Here is a 27452-nt window from a genome sequence, read left to right as displayed (position 1 = left end):
ACATCAGAACACATAAAATAAAAAAAGAGTTAACAATACCAGATATTGGCAAGGATGTGGAGAAAGTGAAAATCTTATACATTGCTGGTGGGAATATAAAATTGTGCAGACATTTTAGAAAATAGTTTGGTAATAACTTAAAAAAAAAAAATAACAACACCTAAACATACATTTCTATGACCCAGCAATTGCATTCCCAGAGAAATAAAGGAAAATTTACATCCACACAAAGACCTGAACATGAACGTTCAGAGAACAACCAAACTGGGAAGAACCAAAACATCATTCAGTAGGTGAATGGTTAAACTGTGGTACATCTCTACCACAGAATACTACTCAGCAATAAAAAAGGAGTGAGCTATCGATACATACAACTTGAACGGATCTCAAGGGTATCATGCTGAGTGAAAAAAAAGCCTCAAAAGATCACATACTATATTATTCCATCTATAACATTCTCAAAATGATATACAGTTGTAGAACAGATTGGTGGTTGCTAGAGGTTAAGGAAGGTGGGGAGATATAGTTGGTACCTAAGACTTTCAAGGGATTAGCACAAGGGCATCTTTGTGGTGATGAACAGTTGTGGACCTTGATTGCAGTGGTGGTTAAATTAATCTACAGGTGATAAAATGGCACAGAATTAAATACACACCATTGTACCAATGTCAATTTCCTGGTGTTGGTATTATACAATAGTTATGTAAGAAGTATCCACTGGGAAAAACAAATGAAGGGTAAAAACTTCTCTGGACTGTTCTTGCAATTTCCTGTGAGTACATAATTACCTCTAAATAAAAAGTTAAAATACCTTCTGAAAATCTTAGGATAAGGGAGGGAAGACATAACTCTAAATAACAAGGATCTAGCCATTCTCCTTATTAATGTTAGAGCTGTTTCAAGGGCAAAGCTTGATAAAATAACAAAAGGCAGTTCTGAAAGTGCCTCATATCAGCCACTGTTTTAAGTACTTTCCACATACTGCCCCATTTAATCCACATAATAAACTTGTAAAACAAATACTCCAATCCCATTATACAGACAGGAAAACTGAAGCAGAAAGTGGTTAAAGTAGTTTGCCCATGATCAAACAGTAAGCAGTAGAGCCATAAGTTCAACTTAAATTGACTCCAGAGGTATACCTCCTGCACACCACTGTAACAAGTATAAAGATGTTCAGCGAAAAAAGTAAAGATAGCCATCAAAGTGAGTGCAAAAGCCTGGATTAAACAAGGTTAAGCCAGTTTGTTTTCTACAGGGTTCTCAGAAGTTTTAAAATACCAGTCTATGTCATGTACTTAGAAGGCTATATATACAGTTTCTCCCCCATGTATAAGGCCAGGGAGCCCTTTTCCTACAGAATACATAATGCAACAGACCCTCACTCAAAACTTAAAATGTTTAAAACTAGACTTGTAATCCTTCTACAATACATATAAATATCAAATTGTTATGCTGTATACCTGAAACTAATATAACATTTTATGTTACTGTATTTCAATTAACAGGAAAAAAGGTAAGATGTTGAAATTACCAGATCTTAACCTACTTCTTCAAGTATTGGCACACTACAAATGCTTCAAGCTGTGTTGTCGTATATGGTAGCTACTAGCCAAAAGAAACTAGAATTAAATAAAATTAAAAATTCAGTTCCTCAGCTACACCGGCCCCATTTAAGTCTTCAAGACTTATTTCAAGGGCCACATATGACTGATGCTACCATATTGGACAGCACAGATATAGAACATTTCCATCACTGGAGAAAGTTCTGTCAGACAGCACTGAGTTAAAGATTTGTGTTTGTTTGCTTTTTAAAGAACATGGGGCCTGTGCAATCCTCAGAGAAGAAGCACACTGTTGTTTATTATACGTTTAACTGCCCCTATCCCATCATAAAAAGGGGCAAGGTCAGAAGTTTTTGATGGAGCTGGCTACTGCCATTCTGATCCCAAGGCATGGGAAAGGGGTAAGCAAAGAAGGGGAAAAGGTAACTGAATACCATGAAAAAAAAAAAACTATGAAAAAAAGAAAGGAACTACAAGCCACTGGGGGACAATGCTTGAACTGGGATTCAAGGATCTGGGTTCTACTCCTTATTATACCAATTATTCATTTGAAGTTTGTACTTGGTACTAATTGTGGCTTAATTAGACAAGTCTCTTCACTACTTTGGGCCTGGGTTTCCTCTTCCACAATATAAATCTGAATTAGTTGATCTCTAAGACTCCCTCTACCTCTATATGGTTAAAACACACACACACACACACACACACAGAAGAATGAAAAGACGGGAAATAGAAGACAGCAAGATCACTGCATACTAGTGGTGGAAACTGGCAGTCCTATCAGATTGGCACAAGTTTTATTCCTGAAAATAACATCTGGATACCACCAAAGGAAGAAAGATTTCATTCAATTCAATAAGTATTTATTGAGCAATTATTTGCAACAAACTGCACTATTTGGAAGTGGCACCACAAAAAAACTGATTAAGTCAAGACCAAGTATATGGAAGGAATCCAAGACTCACAAAACTTTAGATTGAAAGGCTTTGTTCATTAACATGTAATAACTCAGCTGGCCCAATACTAAGAAATACTAAGATATTTATATCTTAAAATCTTCCTGAGGAAACAGAACTAAAAATTATGTAAAATCATATAAAATTCCACGATATGATCAAAATTCCTACCCTCACCCCACAGAAAATACAAATAAATGCTACGTGTACTTGTGAACAGGAAGACACCAATTTTGGTAAATCTAATTTCTCTAGATCCCACATTTAATTGGGTAGACCTGTATTTTCTGAGTTCAATATTTTTGACTCTAGTGAGGGTTACTGGAATCAAATAAATTCCTTTTGTGTGTGTGTGTGTGTGTGTGTGTGTGCACCAGAAAGAATAAATTGCAACTGGAATTCTTGCTTCTAACTATTCACTTACTGCACATTTCCCACTCATCACAGTCACAGTTAGTCCTATTTCCTAGGATCAAAAGGGAGAGAAAACCTTCCCCAATCGTCTTCCCAGAATTAAGATTTAACATAAAAATTAAAAACTATTTCACCTCCAGATTTAAAAAAAAAAAAAAAAACACTACGAACTACGTTTGATATTTTTACCTTGCAGAAGCTAAAACAACCTGTGAGTCGAGTAACCTCTGTAAGAATTCAAACTCATTAAAGCCCCACAGCATACCCGTGAATATTTTGGAGCCTGGGAGAGTGAACAGTTAAGATTTCCACCAAAGATAACAAGAAGAAAGGATCTTAGCGACAGGTCTTTACTTTAGAAAAACAGTTTTTTAATACCCCAGCCACTAATCCCACGCCAAGGACCGCGCGGCGCGGAAACCCTGGCGAATTTGAAAACAAACGTTGGTAGAGGCTCGGGGTGAAGGGCGGGGGCGGGGAGGGGTAGCCTGGTAAGGGGGTTAGCAACTGACAGCTCGGCCTCGAAATGAGAAGCCTCAAGTAGGTCAGGCTGTGTCAACGGTTTGAAATCCAGAGTCCACCCCAGTGGGCTTAAGGGAGTAGAGCAGCAGGAGGTAAGTAGGGGTTTGGCGTCTTTCAGTGCTAAAGGGGCGGGATATCAGAACTGAGAGAGACCTAAAGCCCAAGCTCGGGGCAGTTCGCCCGCTCTCACCTCTCTTGGGGGCCTTGGTCAGAGGCACCCCTCCAGTCCTCTCGCCGTTTTCCTGCTTGTCCTTGTGCTTGAGATCGCCAGGAACGCAGGAGCTGGGGTCACCATCGGAGCCGCGGTGGTGATGGTGCTTGTGCCGCTCCTTGTGGCCCTTATGCTTGGGCCCGGCCGCGCTCACCGTCAAGGGAGAGAAGGTGAAGAGGGCCGAGGTGCCTGGGGCCGGGAGCGGGGCAGCGACAGCGGGCCCGGCGGGTGCCAGCGAAGGTGGCGGCGGAGGCGGCAGGAGCAGAGGCTCAACAGGGCCTGGGACGGTTGGGGCTGCATTCGTTGGCGGCAGCGGCCCGGGATGTTGGCGGCTGCGACGCCGCCGGTGAGGGGGAGCGAGAGGGGGGTCCTGGCTCGGCCGCCCCCGCTTCTCCTGAGACCCCCCACTGCTCGCTCGGCGCTGCCGCTTCACTCCTCGCGGCGAGACCCCAACATGAGGTTTCTCCTTCCCTTCTTTGTCCGGCTCCTCCTGCGCCGCCACCGCCCGTACTACGCGCACTGCTCCGACCTGCGCAGCCATTTCACCCACAAACACACATTTAAATGGCCCGACCGCCCCCCCGTCCGCGTTTCGCGCAAGCGCCGCCCGCGCACGGCCCGCTGGGCATTGGAGTCTCTCCCCCGCCCTCCACTTCTCGGCGGTTCTTCCTCCGGAGCTGAACATGCCGGAAGCGGCCGTTCCCTGCGCTTCTCCGCAGGCCTCTCCGAGCAAGCTCTATTGTAAAACACCCTGGACGGCGCAGAGCCTCATGGGAGCGGTAGTTCCCTTGGGCCCCCGCCGCGTCCCTAACTCTGGGAGTGGAGGAGCGGAAAGAGAGCGTGAGCCGAGTCACGCTTCGGGCGGCGACGCAACCGCTGCTGGGCGGAGAATTGCCGCCAACCGCCTTAACGGCCGAAACAATGTTAGTGGTTTTCAGAGTCGGCCGGCGCGTTCCCATTATCGTGTCCGTGTGCAGCTTCGTCATTTCATACAGAGTCGGCGGTCTCCATAGGTACTTTTATATTTCGTAGTCCTCTCATAACCTTTGTGAGGTAGAAGAATCTGCGGCCTTTTATCTTTGGACATGCGATGTACCGAAGAGGAAAGGGGAACTTGATCATACGTAAAATGAGGAGATTTGGGTTTAGAATCGGATGGGGCCGCAGTGAAGACATGTTTTAACCTCTTCGTGGGCACAGCTCCAGGCTGGCAAGGCAGGTGCAAGAACAGCCCGGACGCCTGGTGAGCGCCGCCGCACCTCACCTTCGAGCCTGGAGAGGGAGCGGCCATCATTTATGTCGAATCCATCCCCACGGTGACGAAAAAAATTCTAGAAGGAAAACCTTGTTTTTAAGCTTTTTTAAACAAGTTTCTCCCCGCCCCCAAGTCGCAAGTATAGGGTTGCATGAATTTGAGAAGTGCGTCTACCACAGAACATTCCAAAAATCGTCACTGTTCACCAAGGTTGCTGCCCGGAAATTCATTCACAATTCCATCGTCAAGATTTTAGATTTTACCTAAGATTCTGTTCGCGTATTTGGTCCTTGATGAGGATCTTTGGGAGTAACTGATTACAATGAAGTACTCAGGAACACCACTAGTGCCTGGAGAAGTATTCAGCTAAATAAACACTAAAGCTGGTTTTTAAAACAAAGTTTATTCAGCACCTATTGTGTACTTTGTGCTATAATAAATAGGTTAACATATCATCCAATTAGCCCTATCATGAGGCTTCCTAACGAAAGGTATTGAAGAACAAATGCTGTTTTAAGTATTTCATGTTTCTAAAAGAAACTTCTAAGTTAAAGTCATTAGGAGAACTCGGGAATCCTCTGTAACATTAATTACCCATTGACTTATTTGTTACATAAAATCAGATTTGAAAACTCAGATTTTCTAAAACTAAGGCAGACCCACATTCATAGGGAAAATTTCTTAAACCTCTGATTGGTTGGATATAAGTCGCATGTATTTATGCAGGTCCTTCGAAATGAAAAATGCTACCGAAAGATAGCTATTTCGCTGATTATTCTAGACTTGGTAACTGAATAACTGGTTAAAACTTACAAGAAATGTAGTTGAACATCTTGTTAGTAGATATATCCAAATATAGAAATGATTTTATTTACATATTTTATTCTCTTAAGCATAACTTCTTATTATTCTAGTTCTCTAGTTTTCCACCTTTGGGAAGATGTGCAACATGTACTCCACTTAGGCAAAAATAATTCCTAGGGAAGAGTCATTGCCACAAGCACAGGTCAGATTTTGTGAAACACTTTCTGTAGTAATTTTGGCAATGTAAACATTTAGTTGACATCCAATTCTTAAAAACATTTTGAAGTTTATAAAAAAATACTTTGAGGCTTATATCTGTGTAGAAAAGTAGAATAAAAATAACTTCCAAAATGAAAAATAAGTCCATTCAAAAACTGTGTCTCATACAGTGATACAGTGTTCTCTACATAAGCTCAAGTGACAAATTTATTTCCAGTTTCCAGCCCAATATGAGATGAAAATGTAAAGTTTCTGGCACTTATTTGAATATTCTTTTCTAATATTGCTATTAACACATTATATTATCTTCATTGTTGAAATGAATATGGAAACCTTATTTTAGCTAATAGTATTTTAGTACTCTTATTTGCAGATGCACTTGCAGCCTATATTCCAAAGTTGTGTTAAATATTCCAAGTTGGTGGTGGTTTTCTTGGTCCTTTGGGTTTTGAAAAACGATTTGCAAAACCTGAGAACAGAAATAAAATTAAAAATTTTTTGTATAGAAATAAATACTTAGATTTTAGAGTGTATTATAACATATGCAAGTACATGGACTTTTTTTCAAAAAGTTAGGCAACACCTTTGATTATTTTAATAATAGATTGTAAAGGCATAGTACTTAAGTTAATGCTTAAATGGTAACAGAATATTAATAACATTTTAATTTTGTAGAACACTTACAAATTTTATAATGGTAATAATTAGGTGAAGAACCCTGGTTATAACAACCTTTGGTAATTCAGCAGATACAGTTGACCCTTGAACAGCATTTTCTTTAGCATTTTCTTTCTTTAGCATCTACTTAGCATATATATATTTCTTTAGCATATATAGAACACACACACACACACACATATATATATATAGCAAACAAAATATGTGTTAATCAGCTGTTTATGTTGTGCATAAGACTTCTGATCAACAGCTTACTATTAGGAGTTAAGTTCTGGGAGATTCTAAGTTTTTGCGGATTGTCAACTACATGGGGGCAGGGGGGCATCCCTGTCCTCCACATTGTTCAAGGGTCAACTGTAATATCCTTTTTTTCCCAGTTTTACTGACATATTATTGATCTATAAAATATGTAAGCTTAAGGTATACAACATGATGATTTGACACACATATATATTATGAAATGATTATCACATTAAGACTAAGTAACACCTCCATCCCCTCATAAGATTACCATTCTTCTGTGGTGATGACATTTAGGATTTACTCTAAACTTTCAAGTATATAATACAGTACTGTTATAATTATCATGCTGTACATTAGACCCCCAGAACTTACTCATCTTACAGCTGGAAGTTTGCACTCTTTGACTAACATCCCTCCATAGCCACTGGCAGCCACCATTCTACTCTATATTTCTGTGAGTTTGGCTTTGTTAGATTCTACATATAACTGAAAACATACAGTATTTGTGTTTCTCTAGCTGACTTATCTCGGTGTAATGCCCACAAAATTCATCCATGTTGTCTCAAACAACAGGATTTCCTTCTTTTTTAAGATGAATAATATTCACACACAAACACACACACACATAATGTATATATACATATTTTCTTCATTCAGCTGTCAGGTGGAGACTTAGTTGTTTCCATGTCTTGTCTATTTTAAGTAACAGTGCAATGAACATGGGGTGCAGATATCTCTTCTGAGGTAATGATTTCATTTCCTTTAGATATATACCCAGAAGTAGGATTGCTGGATCATATGATAGTTCTATTTTTCGTGTTTTCAGGAACTTCTGTTTTCCATAATGGCTATACCAATTTACATTCACAACAGCGTTTTACAGTTCTCCTTCTCCACAGCCTAGCTAATACTTGTCTGTTGTCTTTTTGATAATGGCCATTCTGACAGGTGTGGTTTTGATTTGCATTTCCCTGATGATTAGTGATATCAAGCATCTTTTCACTTACCTGTTGGCCATGCATGTGTCCTTTTCAGAAAAATGTCTATTCAAGTCCTTTGCCCATTTTTTTAACTGAATTGTTTGTTTTTTTAAGTATTGTCCTGAAAAACTAACTAATTACTTCTGCCCCCCCCCCCCAAAAAAGGAGGAAAACAAGGAAACTTTGCACAACAAATGAAAACTATTTCTGGGTCATTTCAAAAAGATTTGCAGGTTGATAACATTATCTCTTTACCCTTCAACATAGGACTTTTCTTTGATGATGGTATATTTTCAAGGTACTCTGACACAGCAACTTTAGGCACTCAAATTGAACAATGAAAGCTTTGAACAGAACTGAGGAAAAGATCAGATGAGATATTTGTTAAAGCATCCAGCACAGTGTCTGGCTCATTGTAACTACTTAAGTATTGCTCCAATCAGAACCAGAAAAATATTATGCCAAAACTAGAAGAAAAGGAGAGTACGGAAGAGAAGAAAAGAATATAAAAACAAGAACCCTACTAATATTAAATTTAATAATAGAACCACTGAATTCTCCGAGTGAAACTAAAATTACACTGTATGTTAACTGAAATTTAAATAAAAACTTAAATACCAAGAAGACAAATTAGTAATAGTGATGATGAAAAATATTGGGGGGAGAAGCACACAGCCACGCTCATGTACATTTTACTTCTTTGAGTGAGAAAAAAAAAAAAACCAGAAGGAAAAATATTTCAGGTTAGTTTCATACACATAGTCACAAACTCATCTATTCAGTCTAGATAGCTTGACTATAACCCAAGTAGACTGAGAATAGAAGTAAGAACATAATATACAAATACTAAGTATCTGAAATTTAAGAGATATCCACATTCAGTCATTTTCACTGATCATTTCTGAATAGATTAGAACAATAGTGAGTTATCTGTTTTTCATGTAGGCCAATTCAGGAAAAATAAAAAATGTTTATAAATCACAAAATTTTAAAATTCACATTAGATACATTTTTGAGTATATATATATATATATATATATATATATTACTGCAATTTCTGTTGTTTCCTTTCTAAAAAAGACCCAATGAAAGAGTTGTGCTTTTAATTAAGTAAATATTCAAATCTAAGTATATTTGAGAAGAAATAATATGGAGGAAGCTCTCTAATATTTTATCTTCATATTAGATTACAGACTGCTGTGAAGTTAGATGGGTCATGAATTACTCAAGCGGTATCATGGATTAAGAGAAAAGAAGCAAGGGAACATTTGTGTTCCTGGCAAAGTTTGGTGCTTTTTTCATAAGTTATATGAAAATCTATGAATTTTTTAGCTAAATGATTTCATAAGAATCATAACTTTTTTCCCCTAACATTTTAAACCTTAGAGTTAATGTAATCATAATCCAAATAACATTTTACAGCTCAAGAAACATCCCGAGATTCTAGTTAAATAATTTGGCCAAGGTGAATGAATAGAGACCATAATCCAGGTGAGGCAGATTGCCTCCTTTCCACCAAAATCTTTCCTTGGTTCTTCAGGAACAGAATTGTATTTCAGCAACTGCCTCCTTAGCATTATCACATTTCACAGTCCCTCTTGCAATTTAGATGTAGCACATATTCAAATTCTCTTGAAGGGAATGTGAGATGACATGATATTGCCACTTCCAGTACCTTAAGACCAGAAGAGGAGGCCACACCTTTACACGTTTACACATGTTCCTCTCATCTTCTTGCCACGTGCAATCTGGATATGGCAGTAACCCAACTCTAACCATAGGAACAAGGACAAGACCACAGAGCAACCGGCCTCAAGGTCTTGTCCTAGGGAACCTTAGGGGGCTCCCAGACCATTTCATGGGTTCTGCTTTTTCAGTAATAATTTTTAGTAATAATAGCCTACATTAATTACTATACTTCATATAAAAATTTGTAGTATATGTGATACTATTAAAGAGTATCATGAATTTATGTCACATAGAATAATAGGATGACTAAAATAATACAAGATTATTTTAAGTTAATATTAGGGGCAGTTCCTTTAAACTATCAGAATTATGCTTCAGCTCCTATGTAGAATGAGCAATATAAGAGAGAGCAACTGTTATTATCATACTTGTGTATTTTTTAACTTTGATTAGATATGAACTGGAGTATCATAGCATCTCAGAATTTCATTTGGCTTTGGCTAGTAACATTTATTTACTACATGCCAGCAGAGTTATTTCATTACCTAGCTTCATTTTCTGCTATGCTAGGCATTTCAGTCCTAGGTAAGTTATTAAGAGGTAACTAAGGTCAAAAATGAAAAAGATAAATTGCATGGAAAGGATATAAATATAAGGACTTAAATATCAACCTTGAATCATACTTAAAGTTGTAACACACTATGAGATAAACATTTTTTTTAACTCTATTGGAAAATAACACACATACCAAAATTCAGAAAGGAGCTGGAGAAATTTGACTGAACAGAGTCTGCAGACTTGTTTGGCGGGGAAGAATTACAGATACCTAGAATCAAAAGAAAAAAATGTAAGGGAAAAAAATGAAGGCAGACTCCAATTACTGTTTATCAGACCACATAATTTTGAAATTAAACTTTTCCTCCAAAATAATACTCCCAAATAAACATATTACTATATAATGTAACAAAATATAGATGCTTACAAATGGGTTAACACTATAATCTCATTTTGGTGTGGGTATTTTTTTAAGGGTTTTTTCCCCCTTGGAAACAGATTGTCTAGTAAAGCCCAACACTAAAGAGAAATCACCGGAGTATTCAGAAATAACATCCATTACATTTTGAGTCAACTTCTTGGGGGATTCACATTGTGGTTTTTTATTTCATTTTACTTTGCACTCTGATCACTTTTTTTTTTGAGAGAGAGAGAGAGGAGAGAAAGAACAAGCCCATGCAGGGGAGTGGTGGAGGGAGGAGGGGCAGAGAGAGAGAAAAAAATTCTAAGCAAGCTTTAGGATGGATCCCACAGTCCTAAGACCATGACCTGAGTCAAAATCAAGAAGATGCCTAACCAAATGAGCCACCCAGGAGCCACTGCACTCTGATCACTCTTAACACGTTTTAAATAATTTGTTTTGCAAATGGTTAGATGCCTAACCAAATGAGCCACCCAGGAGCCACTGCACTCTGATCACTCTTAACACGTTTTAAATAATTTGTTTTGCACATTAGCTCATCCATGGCACAGTATCCATTACTCCTAAATATCTTTCTTCACTTTCCAGCCTATATTTTTCCCATTATAGATGATTCTAGTTAGGCCCAGAATCTCCCAAAAGCATTGTTACATTGCTTTGTTTTGCTATGTTAGCTACTTACAGGTTGGTTTAAAAATGTTTCTCTTCCCAGCATCTTAAGATATTCATGTAAAAGTTACTGCCCAATTTTTAAAACAGTCCAGTGAAAACATCATCCATATTTTGTGCATGCACTACTTAGCAGTGAAAAAAGATGATTTCAGGTTTATAAACCTTCTATAAGACTTTATGTAAAAAGAACATATGATTAGGGAGAAATTATTAAATAGTCACCTTTTTTGGCTTTCAGCATTTTAAGTGTGCAGTATGGGGACTGCATTTGTGTTTGTAAACACATGCCTAATGCTAGGATTCAAGAAAAAAAAAACCCTCTTCATGGAGGTACTTGAATATGAATCACTAGAGTACATACTGAATTTCAATCAGATTCAATTAAAATATATATTTATTGAATGCCTATTATGTGCCAAGCCTTGGGCTAGGGACTCAGGATAGAGACATGAATAAGAAGTAAGTGAAGGTGAAAAATTCAAGACATATCAAAATCATCACTAAACTTCATGTGAGCTGACAGAAAGAAAACAGTTGTGCCCAAAGGGCATGTTGTGGGTTTTTTTTGTTTTTGTTGTTCTTTTATCACAGGGGACAAAATTTGCAAATATATCAGAGGGAACAGCTATTTTGCATATTGGCTTGTCACAGTTTGGTTTGCTTTTTTTGTTTCTTCTTCAAAATGGCAGTGCCATATGGTTGAACTTAATATACTTGCAAGTACCTAGTTTTGTTAAGTTATTATATAAATAAGACTGATTATCTTACAATTTGCTTTTCTCGCTTAATGAAATATCTTGGGTTTTTTCCTGTGGCAGCTCCAGTAGAACTGTATTATGTCACAGATATTTTTAAGCAGCCTGCCCAGCATTAATTCCTCCTCCTTCTGATAACAGAATTTGAGTTTTCCTTTAGCAAACCACCCCTCCCCAATTTTCAGCTCCCTTATGTCTGGTGAAGTTGATTCTACTCTTAGATCAAGGAACTGACCTATAGACCTCATTTTCAGTTGGTGCATTGCCATAATCATACCAGGTATTTAGGTCTGGCCTCATTTCTTATTGGTCAGTGTCGATATATAACAATTGTTAAATATTTTAATAATAGTTAACAGTATGACAGTATGACACCGCTCTGCTTAATCAGAATATACTGGCAATAAATTGGTTCAAGGATGGGCAAATGAATCAAACCAAGACAATCAGGCCCAATCAGCCCTAGTCATCAGACTGTTCCTTGAGCAACCAGGAAAGAGCTAATTTTTTCCATCACAAGCCTGAAACCACATGATAAAAGCCTCCTCATGAATGAGCAAACCAGAATAAAACAAAGCTGGAGATACGGAATGAGATTAGGTCCTGATTATATCATTTGAACTCTTGGTTACAGGCCAATGAATCCCCCTTTTCCACTTAAGCTAGCTTACATTGGTTTTTCTGTCACTTGCAACTGAGGGATACCTGAGTAGTGTTTCCCACCAAAAGTAGGCATCAGAGACCATGGTCAATATCTTTAGTTCTTGTCACCCTATAATTCACTCTCCACACAGCAGATAGCAGGATCTTTTTTAAAAACAGATCATGTAACATCTCTGCCTAAAGCTCTTCAGTAACTTCCCATTACACTTAGAAAAAATTCTAAACTACTTAGCATGACCTGTAAAGATTTAACTACCTTCTCCCCCACTTCCACCATCTTGTCAGCCACACTTTACTGCTCTGCCCTCTTGATAACATGCAGCTATGATGGCTTCCTTTCTGTTCCTACAATACACCGAACTCCTACCTCAGAGGGTTTGCATATGCTGTTCCCTCTATCTGGAGGGCTCCTCTCCACTTTTCTTCTGGCTGGCTATTCCTTCAGGTCTCAGGTTTAATGATCACTTAGAAAGGGCCTCCTAGACCACTCTTTCTAAAATAAATCCCTTTGGGGATACCTGGGTGGCTCAGTGGGTTAGGTTGCTGCCTTTGGCTCAGGTCATGATACTAGGGTCTGGGATTGAGTCCCTCATCGGGCTCCTTGCTCAGCGTGGACCCTGTTTCTCTCTCTGCTTCTGCCTGCCACTCTGCCTGCTTGTGCGCACGCTCGCTCTCTCTCTCTCTGGCAAATAAATAAATAAAATCTTTTAAAAATTGAAAAAATAAAATAAAATAAATCCCTTTGTAGCATAACAAATAGCATGGAGGACAAGGGGAGATGGAGAGGAGAAGGGAGTTGAGGGAAATTGGAAGGGGAGGTGAACCATGAGAGACTATGGACTGAAATACAATCTGAAGGTTTTGAAGGGGTGGAGGGTGGGAGGTTGGGGGTGGTGGGTATGAGAGAGGGCACGGATTGCATGGAGCACTGGGTGTGGTGCAAAAAAAATGAATACTGTTACGCTGAAAAAAATAAATTTGTTTTTTAAATCCCTTTGTTATTCTCTCTCATAGTTACCCTCTTGGTTTCCTACACAGCATTTATCACCATGTTTTGGTATGTTCGTATCTGTGAATTGTTTAAAATCTGAATCCCTCACTAGACTTAAGTTCCACAAAGGCATAGTCCAATACTTGTTGTGTTTCCCATCATATACCCAGTGCCTTGCAAAATGCTGGATGCACAGTAGGCACTCAATGAATATTCAATGAATGATTAACACTATGCTTAAATGCAAGCTTAAAACCACAGGTCAAGAACACTCATTTTATTAAAAGTAAGACCAGCTTTAACTACAGACAAGTTAGAGATCCAGGCTAAAGGGAGAACATCTGGACTTCAGGAGTCACGAACCATCTGGAAGGGTAAGAAGAGACATACCCAAGTACAGGCAGATAAATCTAAAGCTTCAGGATTTTTTTTTTTTTTTTTTAGCTTCAGGATATTTTGAGGGCCAGGTATTATTCTACACTTAAGGACAAAGACCAGAGGATGAAGGCAATTGATAAATTGAAATTAGTTTAGATCTAGAGAATGATCTGGGAAGTCTTATTTAGAAATAAGACTCAGAATTTCTGAGCATCCCACATCTTGAATCTATGCCAACCTAAATTTACCTGCAATTTCTGTATCTTTGATATCCCCAAGATAGGGTTGGGGCTATATTAAAAAAAAAAAAAAAAAAAAGCCAGTCTTTTTCTCTTTTTTTAAGAGAAAGAAAACGGTGTTTCATAAGCTAAGCTGTTCAAGCTGGCTAGCTATTAAGTCAGTCACTTCTTTGCTTCAGGCTGTTTTATTTCCCCTGTTTTATACTACAGTTTTCTCTGAAATGTTTAAATTACCTTTTGACTCACTTTAGAGGAAAGAGTATATTTTCCAATCATACTTTATGATCATAGGTAAGAAATCCATTCACTTCTAAGATCAGGTGTAGTGTCAATGAAGGCAAGCTAGAACAAGTTTATTGATGGGATAGTGAAGAGAAAACTTAGCAGAAACAGGTAAGATTCAGCTATAAACCTTCTTATATAGACAATACCATAAATTATGTTTTCTCAGCGCTCTTTGTCCCTCCCTATAACACCAGTATAATGCCAAATCACTGTTTGGTCCTTGGTGATTAACCAAGTGGATCAAATTCATAAAAAGTATATCACTATTTTTTATATACTTTGTAGTTATAAATAAGGATTTCTGAGATAATCAATTTCCCACAGTTTCAGGAGTCTTTTGGTTTTGTTTTCATTACAATATAGTGAAAATAATAAGCAACAGACTTTTATTACTAATAATACTTGGCAAAAATGGAAACGTGTCAATACTTTGCTTCTTTCATTAAATCAACACATTTGTTTCACAATATGCTTTGCTGTGACTATTTTCAAAGAAAATACATCCAAGGTTAGACTGCTAGGAATTTTAAATAACACACTTGTATGACAGCATCTCAGGATGGGTGGAAAGTAGCACACATCATATTATTCCTGTCTGTTAAACACAAACTCCCCTTCCCTTTACTCGCTTCCAGTATTAGCACTGTGGATCCTCACATGCTACAAGGCCCAGGAGTGAGCCTTCTGACACAGAGTGCCCTAGCAAGGCTCTGTAGAGGAATAATATTGTTAATGTTTTCACAGAGTGGTTATATAAGGAAAAATTACATAATTGTGGAAGTGTATATGTATTCTAAAAAAACAAGTAAAAAGAAACTTACTCTTTTTCACATTTCTCAAAATTTTCAAACTCTACAAAAATGAAAAGTAAAATGTTAGTTTTTTCTTATTTTCCTATGAAATCCAAAATACTTTCATCAAGTAAAAATACAGATTTCAGTTGAAAGGATTAATTTCCCTAAAAATAGCCATCAAATGCACAAAATTATTTTTCCATCTTGCCATTTTAACTCAGTGCAAAGTCTCCACTAGATTTTATCTTGCTATTTGTTTCCCATCAACATAAGAATCACTCCATGTATTTAGAAGGAGTGCTATCAGAATATCAGAGAAAGAGGAGTTCCTACGTTTCTTCTTTATTAGGACCATTCTAGAAACCACAGTGGCTTCTGAAGATAGCTATGATACCCAGCCATTCCCATTCTAGCCAAGAACTTCTAAAAATCATACTCTGAACTAAATTTACTAAGGTCCACTCCATACTGTTACCATGCTACTTCCCTCTCCTTTTCAGCAAAACCACTCTGCCTCCTTTACAGTGAAGTCCCTAACTTATCTCTTCCAGGAACTGACCCATATTTCTCTTCTTCACATACCTCAGCATAATCTGTTTTGCGGTATTTTGTTCTTTTTGATATCTTCATGTTGTTTCTCATATAGGCATTGTATTCCAATGGATTAACTGTTCTCTTTTCAAGGACACATAGATATCCTTTAGGACATTTCTATCTTCTAACACCTAACAGAAGTGTAGTTTTCTATATAATAGATATTTAATAAATTCTTTTTGGAGGGAAATTTTTTATTTAAAATTTTTAAAATAAATCAGTAATTTATAATTCAAAATATTATAGTCAAAATGCTCCCATCTTTGTTCTCCATCTATCCAGTTTCTGACCCTTCCTCCACAGATAACCATTATTGTTCATTTCTTATGTATCCTTCCAGAGTCCCTTATAATGTACAATACAAATATAACTTTAAGGAAAAGTTAATAAATTATAAATAAGTACACTGCGAGCATCCTTATTCCTTTTAAAACTATATAGTATTTCACTATATGCATATACTATGATTTATGACTTATTTAATCAGTTGACCTAGTGATTAACAGTCTTGTTCCCAATCAGCTGTTCTTATAAATAATCTAATTTCCATCTTGATTCTAGCAACAGTGAAGGGGTGAAGGGTGGGAACACCTTCAGAAATGAAGACTCTGGTATATTTCTTAAAACTCCCATCTTTTTTACCTTAGTCCTTGTGAAACCTTTTCCCGGAGTCTTCAATATCTGTTTTGAAGATGTTGAATTTTCCATGGTATTAGGACAGCTAGTAGAATAAGTCTTTACAGGCTGAGCTTGCATACCTTTAAAAAAAATGATTTGATGCATAGCTTTTTAAGCCTTTGGGATATATATAGGTATATATTCAGTAATTCTTAGCTTGGCTTTTTTATGCATTATTTTTACATTATGGGTTTTTTTAATGTATTATTTTTATCTTGTTTAATCATTCTTTATACTTTACCATTTTGGTCCTACTTCATTGTTAATCTTTTAGCAGTCTCATATTTATAGCTTTTTTGAGAGGAATATACTAGTCACTTACATTCTTCATCAGCAAGAATGAAGGACTCCAGGGTTCTTTCTGGGAGTGGAGGTGGGGAGGGAGAAGAACGATCTTGATGTAGATCTGTGATAAGAAGAATAGACAACGAAAGAAAACAAAACAAAAATCCATCAATTAAATATTAGAAGTCAAAACTCCATTTTGGTGTTGTATAATGTTTCCAACTTTTCAATATTAACCTATGACAAACACATAAATAATCTGAACAACAGCTGGAGCCACAAGAATTTTTTTGTTCTGGCTTTTTAGCCAATGAACCTATGATGCATCAAAAACTTGTACTCCCGGGACGCCTGGGTGGCTCAGTTGGTTAAGCAGCTGCCTTCGGCTCAGGTCATGATCCCAGCGTCTTGGGATCAAGTCCCACATCAGGCTCCTTGCTCGGCAGGGAGCCTGCTTCTCCCTCTGCCTCTGCCTGCCATTCTGTCTGCCTGTGCTCGCTCTCTCTCCCTCTCTCTGACAAATAAATAAAATCTTAAAAAAAAAAAAAAGTTAAAAAAAAAACTTGTACTCCCTTAGAAAAGTAGTTTTCCAAAGAAATTGAACTTGAAAATCAAGCTTCTAGATCTAACCATCATTTTACATAGAATCCTGGGGATAGCATAACACGTTAATAAATAAAACCATGAAAATATAAACAACAAAAATCCAGAATATTCACAGTCTTTAGGAAAAATGATCCACGCTCTTCTACAAATAATGGCACGAGGGAATAAAAAGGAGGGAAAACTCTTACAAATTTTAAAAGACTTAACAAATATATAAACCAAATGCAATGTGTAGACTTTGAACCCAGATGCCTATAAACCAACTGTAAAAAGACATTTTTGAGGCAATTTGAGAAAATTATATAAAATCATATTAAGGGATTATTGTTAATTCCATTGGCGTGATAATGCTGCTATGGTAGGCTTAAAATGTGTTTGGAATTTTCCATGATATAAAGAATTTTAAATAATAGAGCTATTTTCCCAAAATATAAGTCCTAAAGATACAAAGAGTGTATGATAATCTCATTATACGGTGCTGAGTATAATTACATACCATATTAATGTCTTTTGAAACTGAAAATGTGGCTCAGAACTCGAGTTTCACCTATCTTTGGTCTTGGGTTCTTTAGGCCTTAGGATTTGTCTCTAAAGCAAGTTCTCTTGTTGTTTCTTTCTTATACACCAGGTGATATGCAAAAGTAAAGTACAGTCCTTATTTCTAGCACCTAATATCATAACTGGCATATATAGTAGGCACTTAATAAATATTTGATAACTACTCTGAAGTTGCTTATCATCTTCCAATCTGCTGTTAGAAAGTACACTGAGAACTAAAGCTAACTTGCAGTGAATGATATCCTGCCAAATATCTTCCTAAAATACCACTTTCTTTTCTTTTTTTAAAAGATTTTATTTATTTTACAGAGAGATAGCAAGAGAGGGAACACAAGCAGGGGCAGTGGGAGAGGGAGAAGCAGGCTTCTCGCTGAGCAGGGAGCCCGATTCCAGGTTCGATTCTGGGCTCGATCCCAGGACCCTGGGATCATGAACTGAGCCAAAGGCAGACGCTTAACGACTGAGCCACCAAGGTGCCCCCTAAAATACCACTTTCATCTTTATTTTCCCCGTGATGAAGAACCTACAATGCTTATTATTGCATTAAATCTAAATTCTTCTACCTAGCTCTATGTATGTAGATAGAATACACATAATAAAATTTGCTATTAATGACAGTACATTTACAGTGCTGTACAACCATCACCACTATTTTGAAAACATTTTCATCACCCTAAAAAGAAACTCCATATCCACTTAGCAGTAATTTCCCATTCCCCCCAGATTAGACTGGCAACCACGAATCTGCTTTCTCTATATATAGATTTCCTTGACCTGGATATTTTATCTGCCTAACTTTAAAATCCTTCAGAATCTTTCCACATTTCATCCAAATTTATTTTCCATAGTTCCCAGAATAGATTCTCTATTGCAACTAAATTAACCTACTCACCATTTCTCTATACTCATCGTGCTTATTTATACCTTTTAAGTCAATGCTACCCTGATTCCAGCAGCTCCTGGAATTCCCTCTTTTTTCCCTCTGTCTACCCATGTTCTTAAATTCCTTTCTTCTACTCATTGAAGCCTTTCCTAACCACTCCAGTGATACTTCCTTTTTTTCCAGGATCCTGGTGATTAGAATCAGTCCACACAGATTATCAGTTAATGGTTCCAAGTAAGTATTAATTTTGCCTACCCAATTTGAATATAAACATTAAAAAGTATCTTTTCTTATATATCCTGACTATCCTAACACTGTATAAAGCATATAGAACTTGCTTAGGAATTGCTCATTTAATAATTATCTAATAAAGATGGTAATATGTAACTTTTATTGAGAGCTTATTATTTGATAATCGCTGTGTTAAAAGCTTTATATGCATTGTCTCACTCAACCCTTACAAAACCCCTCTAAGAAACGAGTTCTATTATCCTTATAATATAAGTGAGGAAAATCAATAGAGAAAGTATATAATTTAACCAAGGTTATGCATTTTGATAACTCCTGGTAGGCTAAAGATTTGATTTAAAGCCTATCTGACTCCAAAGCCCATGCTCATTATCCACTATGTTAAATTACCTATGTAATTTGAATAATATGTTCATATGAATAACTATGTTAAGGGCAAATACCACCTGTTACAATGTATGTAAAGGGCCTGTATATGCCCAATAAATGTTAGCTGTAGATGTCGTTATTTGGTATATAAAACAAGCAAAACACAAGGCCCCTCAGTGGCTCAGTCAGTTAAGTGTCTGCCTTCAGCTCAGGTCATGATCCTGGAGTCCCAGGAATCAAGCCCCATGTTGGGCTCCCTGCTCAGTGGGGAGTCTGCTTCTCCCTCTCCCTTTGCTACTCCCTCTGCTCCTCTTTCTCTCTCTCTATCTCTCTCACCCATTCTCTCTCAAATAAATAAATAAAATCTTTAAAAAAAAAAACAGCAACAAAGTACTGGAAAAATAACAGCAAATTAAAGATCTAAAGAATCAAACTGCTAACAATGGTAAAACCTATAAAATAGAAATGCTGCAAAATGTTGAGAAAATTCTACTTGAAATTGTTTTTGTCTTTGTCTTTGTTTTTAAGGATTATATGTCAGGGAGTAGAATTCTAAAATCCTGTGTTTTCCTTGCCCTTGACAAGGCAAAACTCTTAGCCTGGGAAAATAAGAAAAAAAACAATAAATAGAGGAGCTATTATGGGAACCATGCCATCTCCTGAGGTGAATTACTCTAAACTTAATGAGTCATTCTAAGAGTATAAATTCTTAGAGCTAAATGTCATTAAAACCAGGGGGAGTTGTTTTGTTTTGTTTTTTTACCTGATTTGGGACTCCGGAGTTTTACACTCTAAAAGAAAGAAATAAAAAAAAAGTGAAAGAAGAATCGGTACACAAATTTAGAAACTCTAAGCGATATAAGGCATTTTTGAAAATGCATTTCATATTCTTATAGAGACAGTCATGAAATGTTGACCTTATTTTTCCTGATTTGTAAGCACACTAAATTATGAAAAGGCATCCTGAACTCCTACAGTGTTTTGCTCTCTTTCTCTAAATTTATTTCTTTTTTCCCTTTTATATAAAGAAAGTTTGTGAATTTTTTAAATTTTTAATTATTTTTTTAAACTTCAAATGTAATTAACATACAGTGTTATATTAGTTTTGGGTGTCAAATGTAATGATTCAGCAATTCTATACATTAATCCGTGCTGTTCACAATAAGTGTGCTCTTAATCCCCTTCACCTATTTGACCCATGTCCCACCCATCTCCCTCTGCTAACCATCAGTTTGTCCTCTATAATTATGAGTCTGTTTTGTTTGTTTCTTTTTTCTTAGCTCCTTTGTTTTGTTTCTTAAATTCAACATATAAGTGAAATCATATGGTTTGTCTTTCTCCATTTGACTTATTTCACTTAACAGAATACCCTCTAGGTCCATCCATGTTGTCACAAATGGCAAGATTTCATTATTTTTATGGCCGAGTAACATTCCATGATGTGTATGTGTGTAATATATGTGTGTATATGTGTATACATATATATGTCATATCTTCTTTATCTATTATCTATGGATGGGCACTTGGGCTGCTTCCATATCTTAGCTGTTATAAATAATGTTACTGTAAACATAAGGGTGCATGTATCTTTCCAAATTAGTGTTTTTGTTTTCTTTGGGTAAATACCCAGTAGTGGAATTACTAGATTATATGGCAATCCTATTTTTAACTTTTTGAGGAACTTTCATATTATCTTCCATAGTGGCTGCACCAGTTTGTATTCCTACCAACAGTGCATGAGGGTTCTTTTTTCCCCCCATTCTCACCAACACTTGTTTCTTTCTCTTTTTTAACCATTGTAACTGGTGTGAGATGATATCTCATTGTGATTTTGATTTGCATTTCCCTGATGATTAGTGATGGGCATCTTTTCATGTCTGTTGGTCATCTGTATTTCTTCTTTGGAAAAACGTCTATTCATATCTTCTGTCCATTTTTAAAACCAGATTATGTAGGAGTTTTTTATATAAGTTGTATAAATTCTTTATATATTTTGGATAGTAACCCCTGATCAAATATATCATTTGCAAATATCCTCTGCCATAACCTTATGGTGATTTTTGTACGTCATGGCAATTGGTTCTAAAGTGATCCTTTTTTAATTTATTTCCTTCCTACAGAACATTTCCCAGAAAATTTAACTGGAGGAAAATTGTTGAAATTGAAATTACTTCATGACACTGGAAAAGGAGTGATTGTTCTTGGCTCTAGCAGTTGTTAAGGTAAAGACCCATTACATGTGAGCATATTATTAACAATAATAACTACAAATATATTAAAAGTGTAATAAAAAATAAAGAATATTTGCCTACTAGCATTGCAGTTGTAGTCACTTTAAAATATTTGTTTAGTTAATTACTTTTCTGATCTCTGAAATTTTAACGTAGTTGGTTCATAGAATATATACAAACATAACAGATTGTTGAAGTGTAATTTTACTTCCAGAAGTGGGGAGCATTATCCTGAAAAGTTTATCTTAAATAGCATGGACTTTAGCATCTGTCTTTCAAAAAATTGTTCTCTACAACATATTATCAGAGAACATGATACAGCCTACCAAATGACTACTATGAACAGGCTACCTACTCATAAAAAATTTATTTTTGCCTTAACTGTACTTCAGGAACCAGTTCAAACATTTCCTCTTTCACTATGCCTTCCTTAGTCACTTCCAACTTAAAAGTTTCATAAGGGCAAGACTTGTGTCTTATCCATTGCCTTATCCCCATATCCTCTAGCACATTGTTTTATAAAGAGTATAAATGAGTATAAGGGGTATACATAAAAGCAGTATAAATACCGCTTAGTATTTGTTGAGTGATAGGCTTTAAAAATACAAGGAGTATGATTTTGGTCCGTGGAATCCAGATGAGTAGAAAAGAAAAGAAAAAGTGTTATGGACCTTAGTTGGTCTAAGTCTCACAGTGTCATCGGATGTCCTTGACTCAGACGTTCTATTCCATTGTAGTGATGTTCCAACTTTTGCCTCCTCAGCTGAAGATAACGATTTGGGAACATTCAGTAGCAATTCTCCTGAAAGTAAATATGGTCCAATTCTTAGGAGTGTTGAAATTCTTACAGAATAATGCAAATGTTACTCACCGGCAGCACGCAGAACATTGACAGGACCTGAGAAGTATTCTAGTTAATCCACTTTATTTTACACTAACTGAACAGTACTCACCACCTTCCTCTAGCACAATAAAAGACTCAGGCGTCCGTTCAGGAAGTGGAGGAGGGACTTCATCATCTATCCTTGGAGAAGTTGCTATCCAAAATGCCAGAAATAGAACCATAATTTTTCATTAGAAACATCCAAAGGAAATTATTTTTTCTTTTTTAAGATTTATTTGTTTGAGGGAGAGAGAAAGAGCAAGTGAGCATGAGTGGGAGGAAGAGAAAATCTCAAGCAGACCCCATGGTGAGCTTGGAGTCATCGTATATGAGGCTCCATCTCAGGACCCTGAGATCATCACCTGAGCCAAAACCAAGAGCTGGATGCTTAAACCACGGTACCACCCAGGTGCCCGCCAAAGGAAATTCCTTTTTTTTTTTTTTTTGACAGAGGGAGGGAGATCACAAGTAGCCAGAGAGGCAGGTGGAGAGAGAGGAGGAAGCAGGCTCCCCGCTGAGCAGAGAGCCTGATGTGGGGCTCGATCCCAGGACCCTGAGATCATGACCTGAGCTGAAGGCAGAGGATTAACCCACTGAGCCACTCAGGCACCTCATTTTTTTTTTTTTTAAGATTTTCTGCCAAAGGAAATTCTTATATTCTAACCTCGAAGTAAAGTCCATCAAGCATCATTACAATACTTAAGCTGGTATATTTTTACTCAAGGAAAAAGCAAAGTAAATTCTCCCATTTTAATTTGCAAACCCAGGAGGCTTTGCTGCTTCTTCAAAAGTTATTCCCTATTTCCTTTAAAGGCCCCAAAGTGTTTTGGTCCAGTCACTCAGTACCAGTTAACAGAATATAAAACATTATATTAATTCAGGAAGTTTTGAGTTATTTTCTATATAACCCTTTTGTTTCATGTACAATATTCAATAAAGCATGATAAAGCACTTTTAAATATGCCAAGGATTCAGTTACAGAGTAGGTTGAAGTTTAAAGATTTTAGTATCACTTCTTCATTCTACAGTGAAGAATATGGATTTTTTTCCTTTTTACTAAACAATGGTATAACAAGGTTTTCTATTTTTCTACAGAAAAATTCAGAATTTTTATAGAAAAATTCAAATGCTGTATAAGAAACTGCCACCAGGTGGCACACATGTCAATGATGTTACAATCCCTAAAGCTCGGATTTGCTTTTGAAGATAATACTCAGAGAAATTTAAGGTATTGTGGGTAACTTTAAAAAAAAAATCCTTTAAATTATAAGACAGGACCAAAATATATAAAATAAAGAAGCAATTAGATCCAGGTAAAACATTTTAGTCACAAACTACACATCCACACATCTATCTACTAAGAAACGCTGTACAATAAAACATGTTATAGAAAAAAAAATTTTTCTACGTCCTATTTAGGTAAAATGTCGTTCATAAACTTCTGATAATATATCTGGAGAGTTAAGCTTGCTCTTTTCTTCACCTTCTTCCCTATCAAGCTATTATAACTATCTCTAGGAGGATGCTTACTTTTTAACTTTGAAACCACTCAATAAAACAAAAACAATATGCATAATATGCAAACATCCAGGACAATAAAGGTGAAAAAAAATGAAAGTAAAGGGGAGTATAAGATGATAGTACCACACAGCATATAAATGCATGTTCTCATCTACTACGTTATTATGCAAGGATGGGAAGAGATCAGGTCCTCCTTTACCAGCTCCTGCAGAAGAGAACTGAATGCTTAATGATCTGTTCAGTTCAGTGCAGCCACATGGTTGAGCAAAAATGTCCTGAGGGACCATGCAGTGCTGTGGATCAAATCCTTTCTGCTGCTTCTTTGCTTTTGTTCCTTTGCTTCTGCCTAGCAAGGGTGAATTGTTGACCTCTGATAAACATCCCGAGGAATGGGAATTGCCTTCTTTAGGGACACTCTTGCTGGCATAGAGCCTGTCTCCGTTGCTGCCTGTTTCATCAATGATTACATGTTGCTATTTTTTAACTCATCCCATCATGAAAACCCTTGGGGATTTATTTCTTTGAGGAGGAGAAGGAAGGAGGAGAAAGAAGCTAAGAAAGACAAGGGGGAGCATGAAAAGAAACCAAATCTTCTATAGAGAAGAGTGAAATCTAGAATGCCATATAAACTTCGAAAAAAACTTACCTACTACTGCTGTCTCTGGGTTTGGAGAGGGGTATTGGGTCGGAGGACTCAGTGCTAAAGAATCACGTGAATTGTAAGAAGAAAAGAGGGTTGTAGAAGATGCTGGCAATGAGGAACAAGGCAAAATGTTTCCATCTGGCTTCTCAGATAAATCAAGAGACATCTTAGAACCAGTGCTACTAGGAGACAATGATAAGAAATAAGGATCTTCTACAGACATGTAAGAATATACACGAAGAGGCTGAGAGTCCTGCCCCTTTGCAACAGAGGCGCTGCACATTTGGGGCTGAGAGTCTGACGGCAGTGAATAATTCTGTTCTGCCAAAGAAGCATGCCTCGCTTTTTGAGCCTGTGCGAGATAAGAACTGTGGGGTAGAGATTCCAAACAAGAAACATTTTCCTTGATGTCCAACTCCTCGGTGTCTCTCTGTTGTGTCAGCTCAAAGGGCGTTGATTTGGTCCGTATTATTGGCGCCTTTGCATTAAAATACCTTCCTGCCACATCGGCAGCTTTAGAATTTGGACACGCTCCAAACAAAATGGCACTCCAGTCTAAACTCTGATGCTTCTGAAGAGGCTTCCCAGCTATTGGAAATGCCTTGGTCTCCCAATGTGTGGTTATGTCGGCATTTTTGTTACAACTACAGTTTAGTTCCAAAAGGTCAAAAGCGCGTCTCTGTTCACCACCGTGCAAGGCTAACCTTTCCTTTTCACTTCTGTCAGAAGTCCTGAAGTCAAAAGAAGAAACTTCTGCACTTTTCACCCTTAGCCTTGGTTTGCTCTCTTGTTTCATCATCTCTGCTTCTTTTAAGCTGCTGAAACAAAAACAAAGGAAGGATAACACCACACCCCAGAGAGGTCTCCTGTTAGCATCACATCAGTGAGACAACACTGGGGTGTATAAAATTGTGCTCACCTTTTTGGTAAATTGGGAGAATAAGACTCTGTTTCTAGAATGGGATTTTGCTTAAGAACGGAATCCTGTGCTTGAATCTTCAAGAGAAATAAGGAAGACATTGGTTTTTAGTGAAAGAAATGGCAATATTTTAACATGTCATAAAGTTGAGAAGTTACTTTTCAGAAAACATAAGATTTAAAATCATTCACAAAGGAGATGAGTTTCCAAAATATTGAGTCCAACACGAACCTTTTCGCGTACCAAGATCAAAGGATTAATAGTGTTATAGAACCTAGAAAGTGTTCACTTATAGTATCAAATGTGGCACTTTTAACATGTCTTTGGGGGTAACTTTTAAGAACAATCTACCTTCAGAAATGACATCATCTCAACTCTTAAATTATTATTGGCTCTTAAATTATTATTGGCTTGCAGATCCATTTCTCCAGTCTCTGTCTCCATTACCACATGGCATTCTCCCTTTGTGTCTCTGAGTCTCTGTTGTTTTTTTTTTAAAATAAGGACCAAGCTATTGTGATAGGGCCCACCTGAATCTAGTATGAGCTCATCTTGACCAATAACATCTGTAAAGTCTCATTTCCATATAAGGTCACATTCACAGATACCAGGGGTTAGATTTCAACATGTCTTTTTGAGAGTCATAATCAAACCCATAACAGGGAAAATCCTACAATGGTTGATGACATTTAAAAAATGCATATAAACATTTCTAAATTCAGGATATAGTTTACAAATTGGTGGTATCTAAGATTCTACATAACATATTTCATAATGCAATAATTGCTATGAATAAAAAGAATGGCTGACAAGTGTGTGGGAGTATGATTTTAGGTTGAGTGGTCAGAGAAGATTTCCTTATGCAGGTGACATTTAAGTAGAGCACAATTACTTAGAAAGAGCCAGTTATGCAAAATCTGGAGTAAGAGTATTTCAATCAGAGGTAATAGTAATTGTAAAAGGCTGGAATTGAAAACAAGCTTGGTATGCTTAAGGAATGACAAGAAAACCAGTATAGCTAGTAGGTTGTAAGGAAGAAAGAGGTAGAAAAAGATAAGTATAAGGACCTAATAAGCACTTAGTAATTTAAGAGTTGAGATGATGTCATTTCTGAAGGTAGATTGTTCTTAAAAGTTACCCCCAAAGACATGTTAAAAGTGCCACATTTGATACTATAAGTGACCACTTTCTAGGTTCTATAACACTATTAATCTTTTGATCTTGGTACGCGAAAAGGTTCATGTTGGACTCAATATTTTGGAAACTCATCTCCTTTGTGAATGATTTTAAATCTTATGTTTTCTGAAAAGTAACTTCTCAACCTGATTGCTGGCAAACACCAGAAACTAAGAAGAAACTAGAAAGACTCGCTAGAGCTATGAGAGAAAACATGGCCTTGCTGACATGTTGATTTTGGACTTTCTACTTCCAGAACTATGAGAAAATAAAATATTTTAAAAGAAGTATCAGTTGTATGCAGTGTGTTGCATTTAAAATTTAAGATTTTTTTCTTATTTTCTTATTTACTTCTTAAGAATGTGGAAGTGCAAAGCAGGGGGACTGGGAGAAAGAGAAGTAAGCTCCTCACTGAACAGGGAATCTGATGAGGGACTCTATCCCAGGACCCTTGGATCATGACCTGAGCCAAAGGCAGATGCTTAATTGACTGGGCCATTCAGAGGCCCTGAAAATACATTTGTTTTAAGTCCTCCTGAGTTTGTGATATTTGTTACAGCAAGTCTGG

The 27452-nt window shown here is 37.0% G+C and overlaps 2 protein-coding genes across 4 annotated transcripts in view; both read right to left on the bottom strand.

Moving 5' to 3' along the window:
* The window catches only part of RSBN1 (round spermatid basic protein 1), a 50421-nt gene extending 45218 nt beyond the window's left edge, over nucleotides 1-5203 (bottom strand). Inside the window, exon 1 of the mRNA XM_032360947.1 lies at nucleotides 3648-5203. Coding sequence (XP_032216838.1) covers nucleotides 3648-4353 — 706 coding nt within the window. The 5' untranslated portion in view covers nucleotides 4354-5203. The remainder of the gene's footprint in view (nucleotides 1-3647) is intronic.
* Nucleotides 5204-5307: 104 nt separating this feature from the next.
* Nucleotides 5308-27452, bottom strand: part of PTPN22 (protein tyrosine phosphatase non-receptor type 22) — a 57575-nt gene continuing 35430 nt past the window's right edge. For 2 of the 3 annotated variants that reach the window (XM_032360946.1, XM_032360944.1), the window contains 10 exons: nucleotides 25709-25785; nucleotides 24793-25607; nucleotides 22696-22779; nucleotides 22414-22544; nucleotides 20275-20302; nucleotides 16884-16967; nucleotides 16526-16641; nucleotides 15317-15347; nucleotides 10285-10362; nucleotides 5308-6415 (listed from right to left, as the gene is read on the bottom strand). In XM_032360946.1, coding sequence (XP_032216837.1) covers nucleotides 6351-6415; nucleotides 10285-10362; nucleotides 15317-15347; nucleotides 16526-16641; nucleotides 16884-16967; nucleotides 20275-20302; nucleotides 22414-22544; nucleotides 22696-22779; nucleotides 24793-25607; nucleotides 25709-25785 — 1509 coding nt within the window. In that variant the 3' untranslated portion in view covers nucleotides 5308-6350. The remainder of the gene's footprint in view (nucleotides 6416-10284; nucleotides 10363-15316; nucleotides 15348-16525; nucleotides 16642-16883; nucleotides 16968-20274; nucleotides 20303-22413; nucleotides 22545-22695; nucleotides 22780-24792; nucleotides 25608-25708; nucleotides 25786-27452) is intronic. The other variant, XM_032360945.1, reaches the window with a different exon arrangement.

This window comes from Mustela erminea, chromosome 10, assembly GCF_009829155.1.
Source record: "Mustela erminea isolate mMusErm1 chromosome 10, mMusErm1.Pri, whole genome shotgun sequence".
Lineage (NCBI taxonomy): Eukaryota > Metazoa > Chordata > Mammalia > Carnivora > Mustelidae > Mustela > Mustela erminea.
Note: the sequence above shows the minus strand (reverse complement) of the source record. Positions and strands in the feature narration are given on the sequence as shown.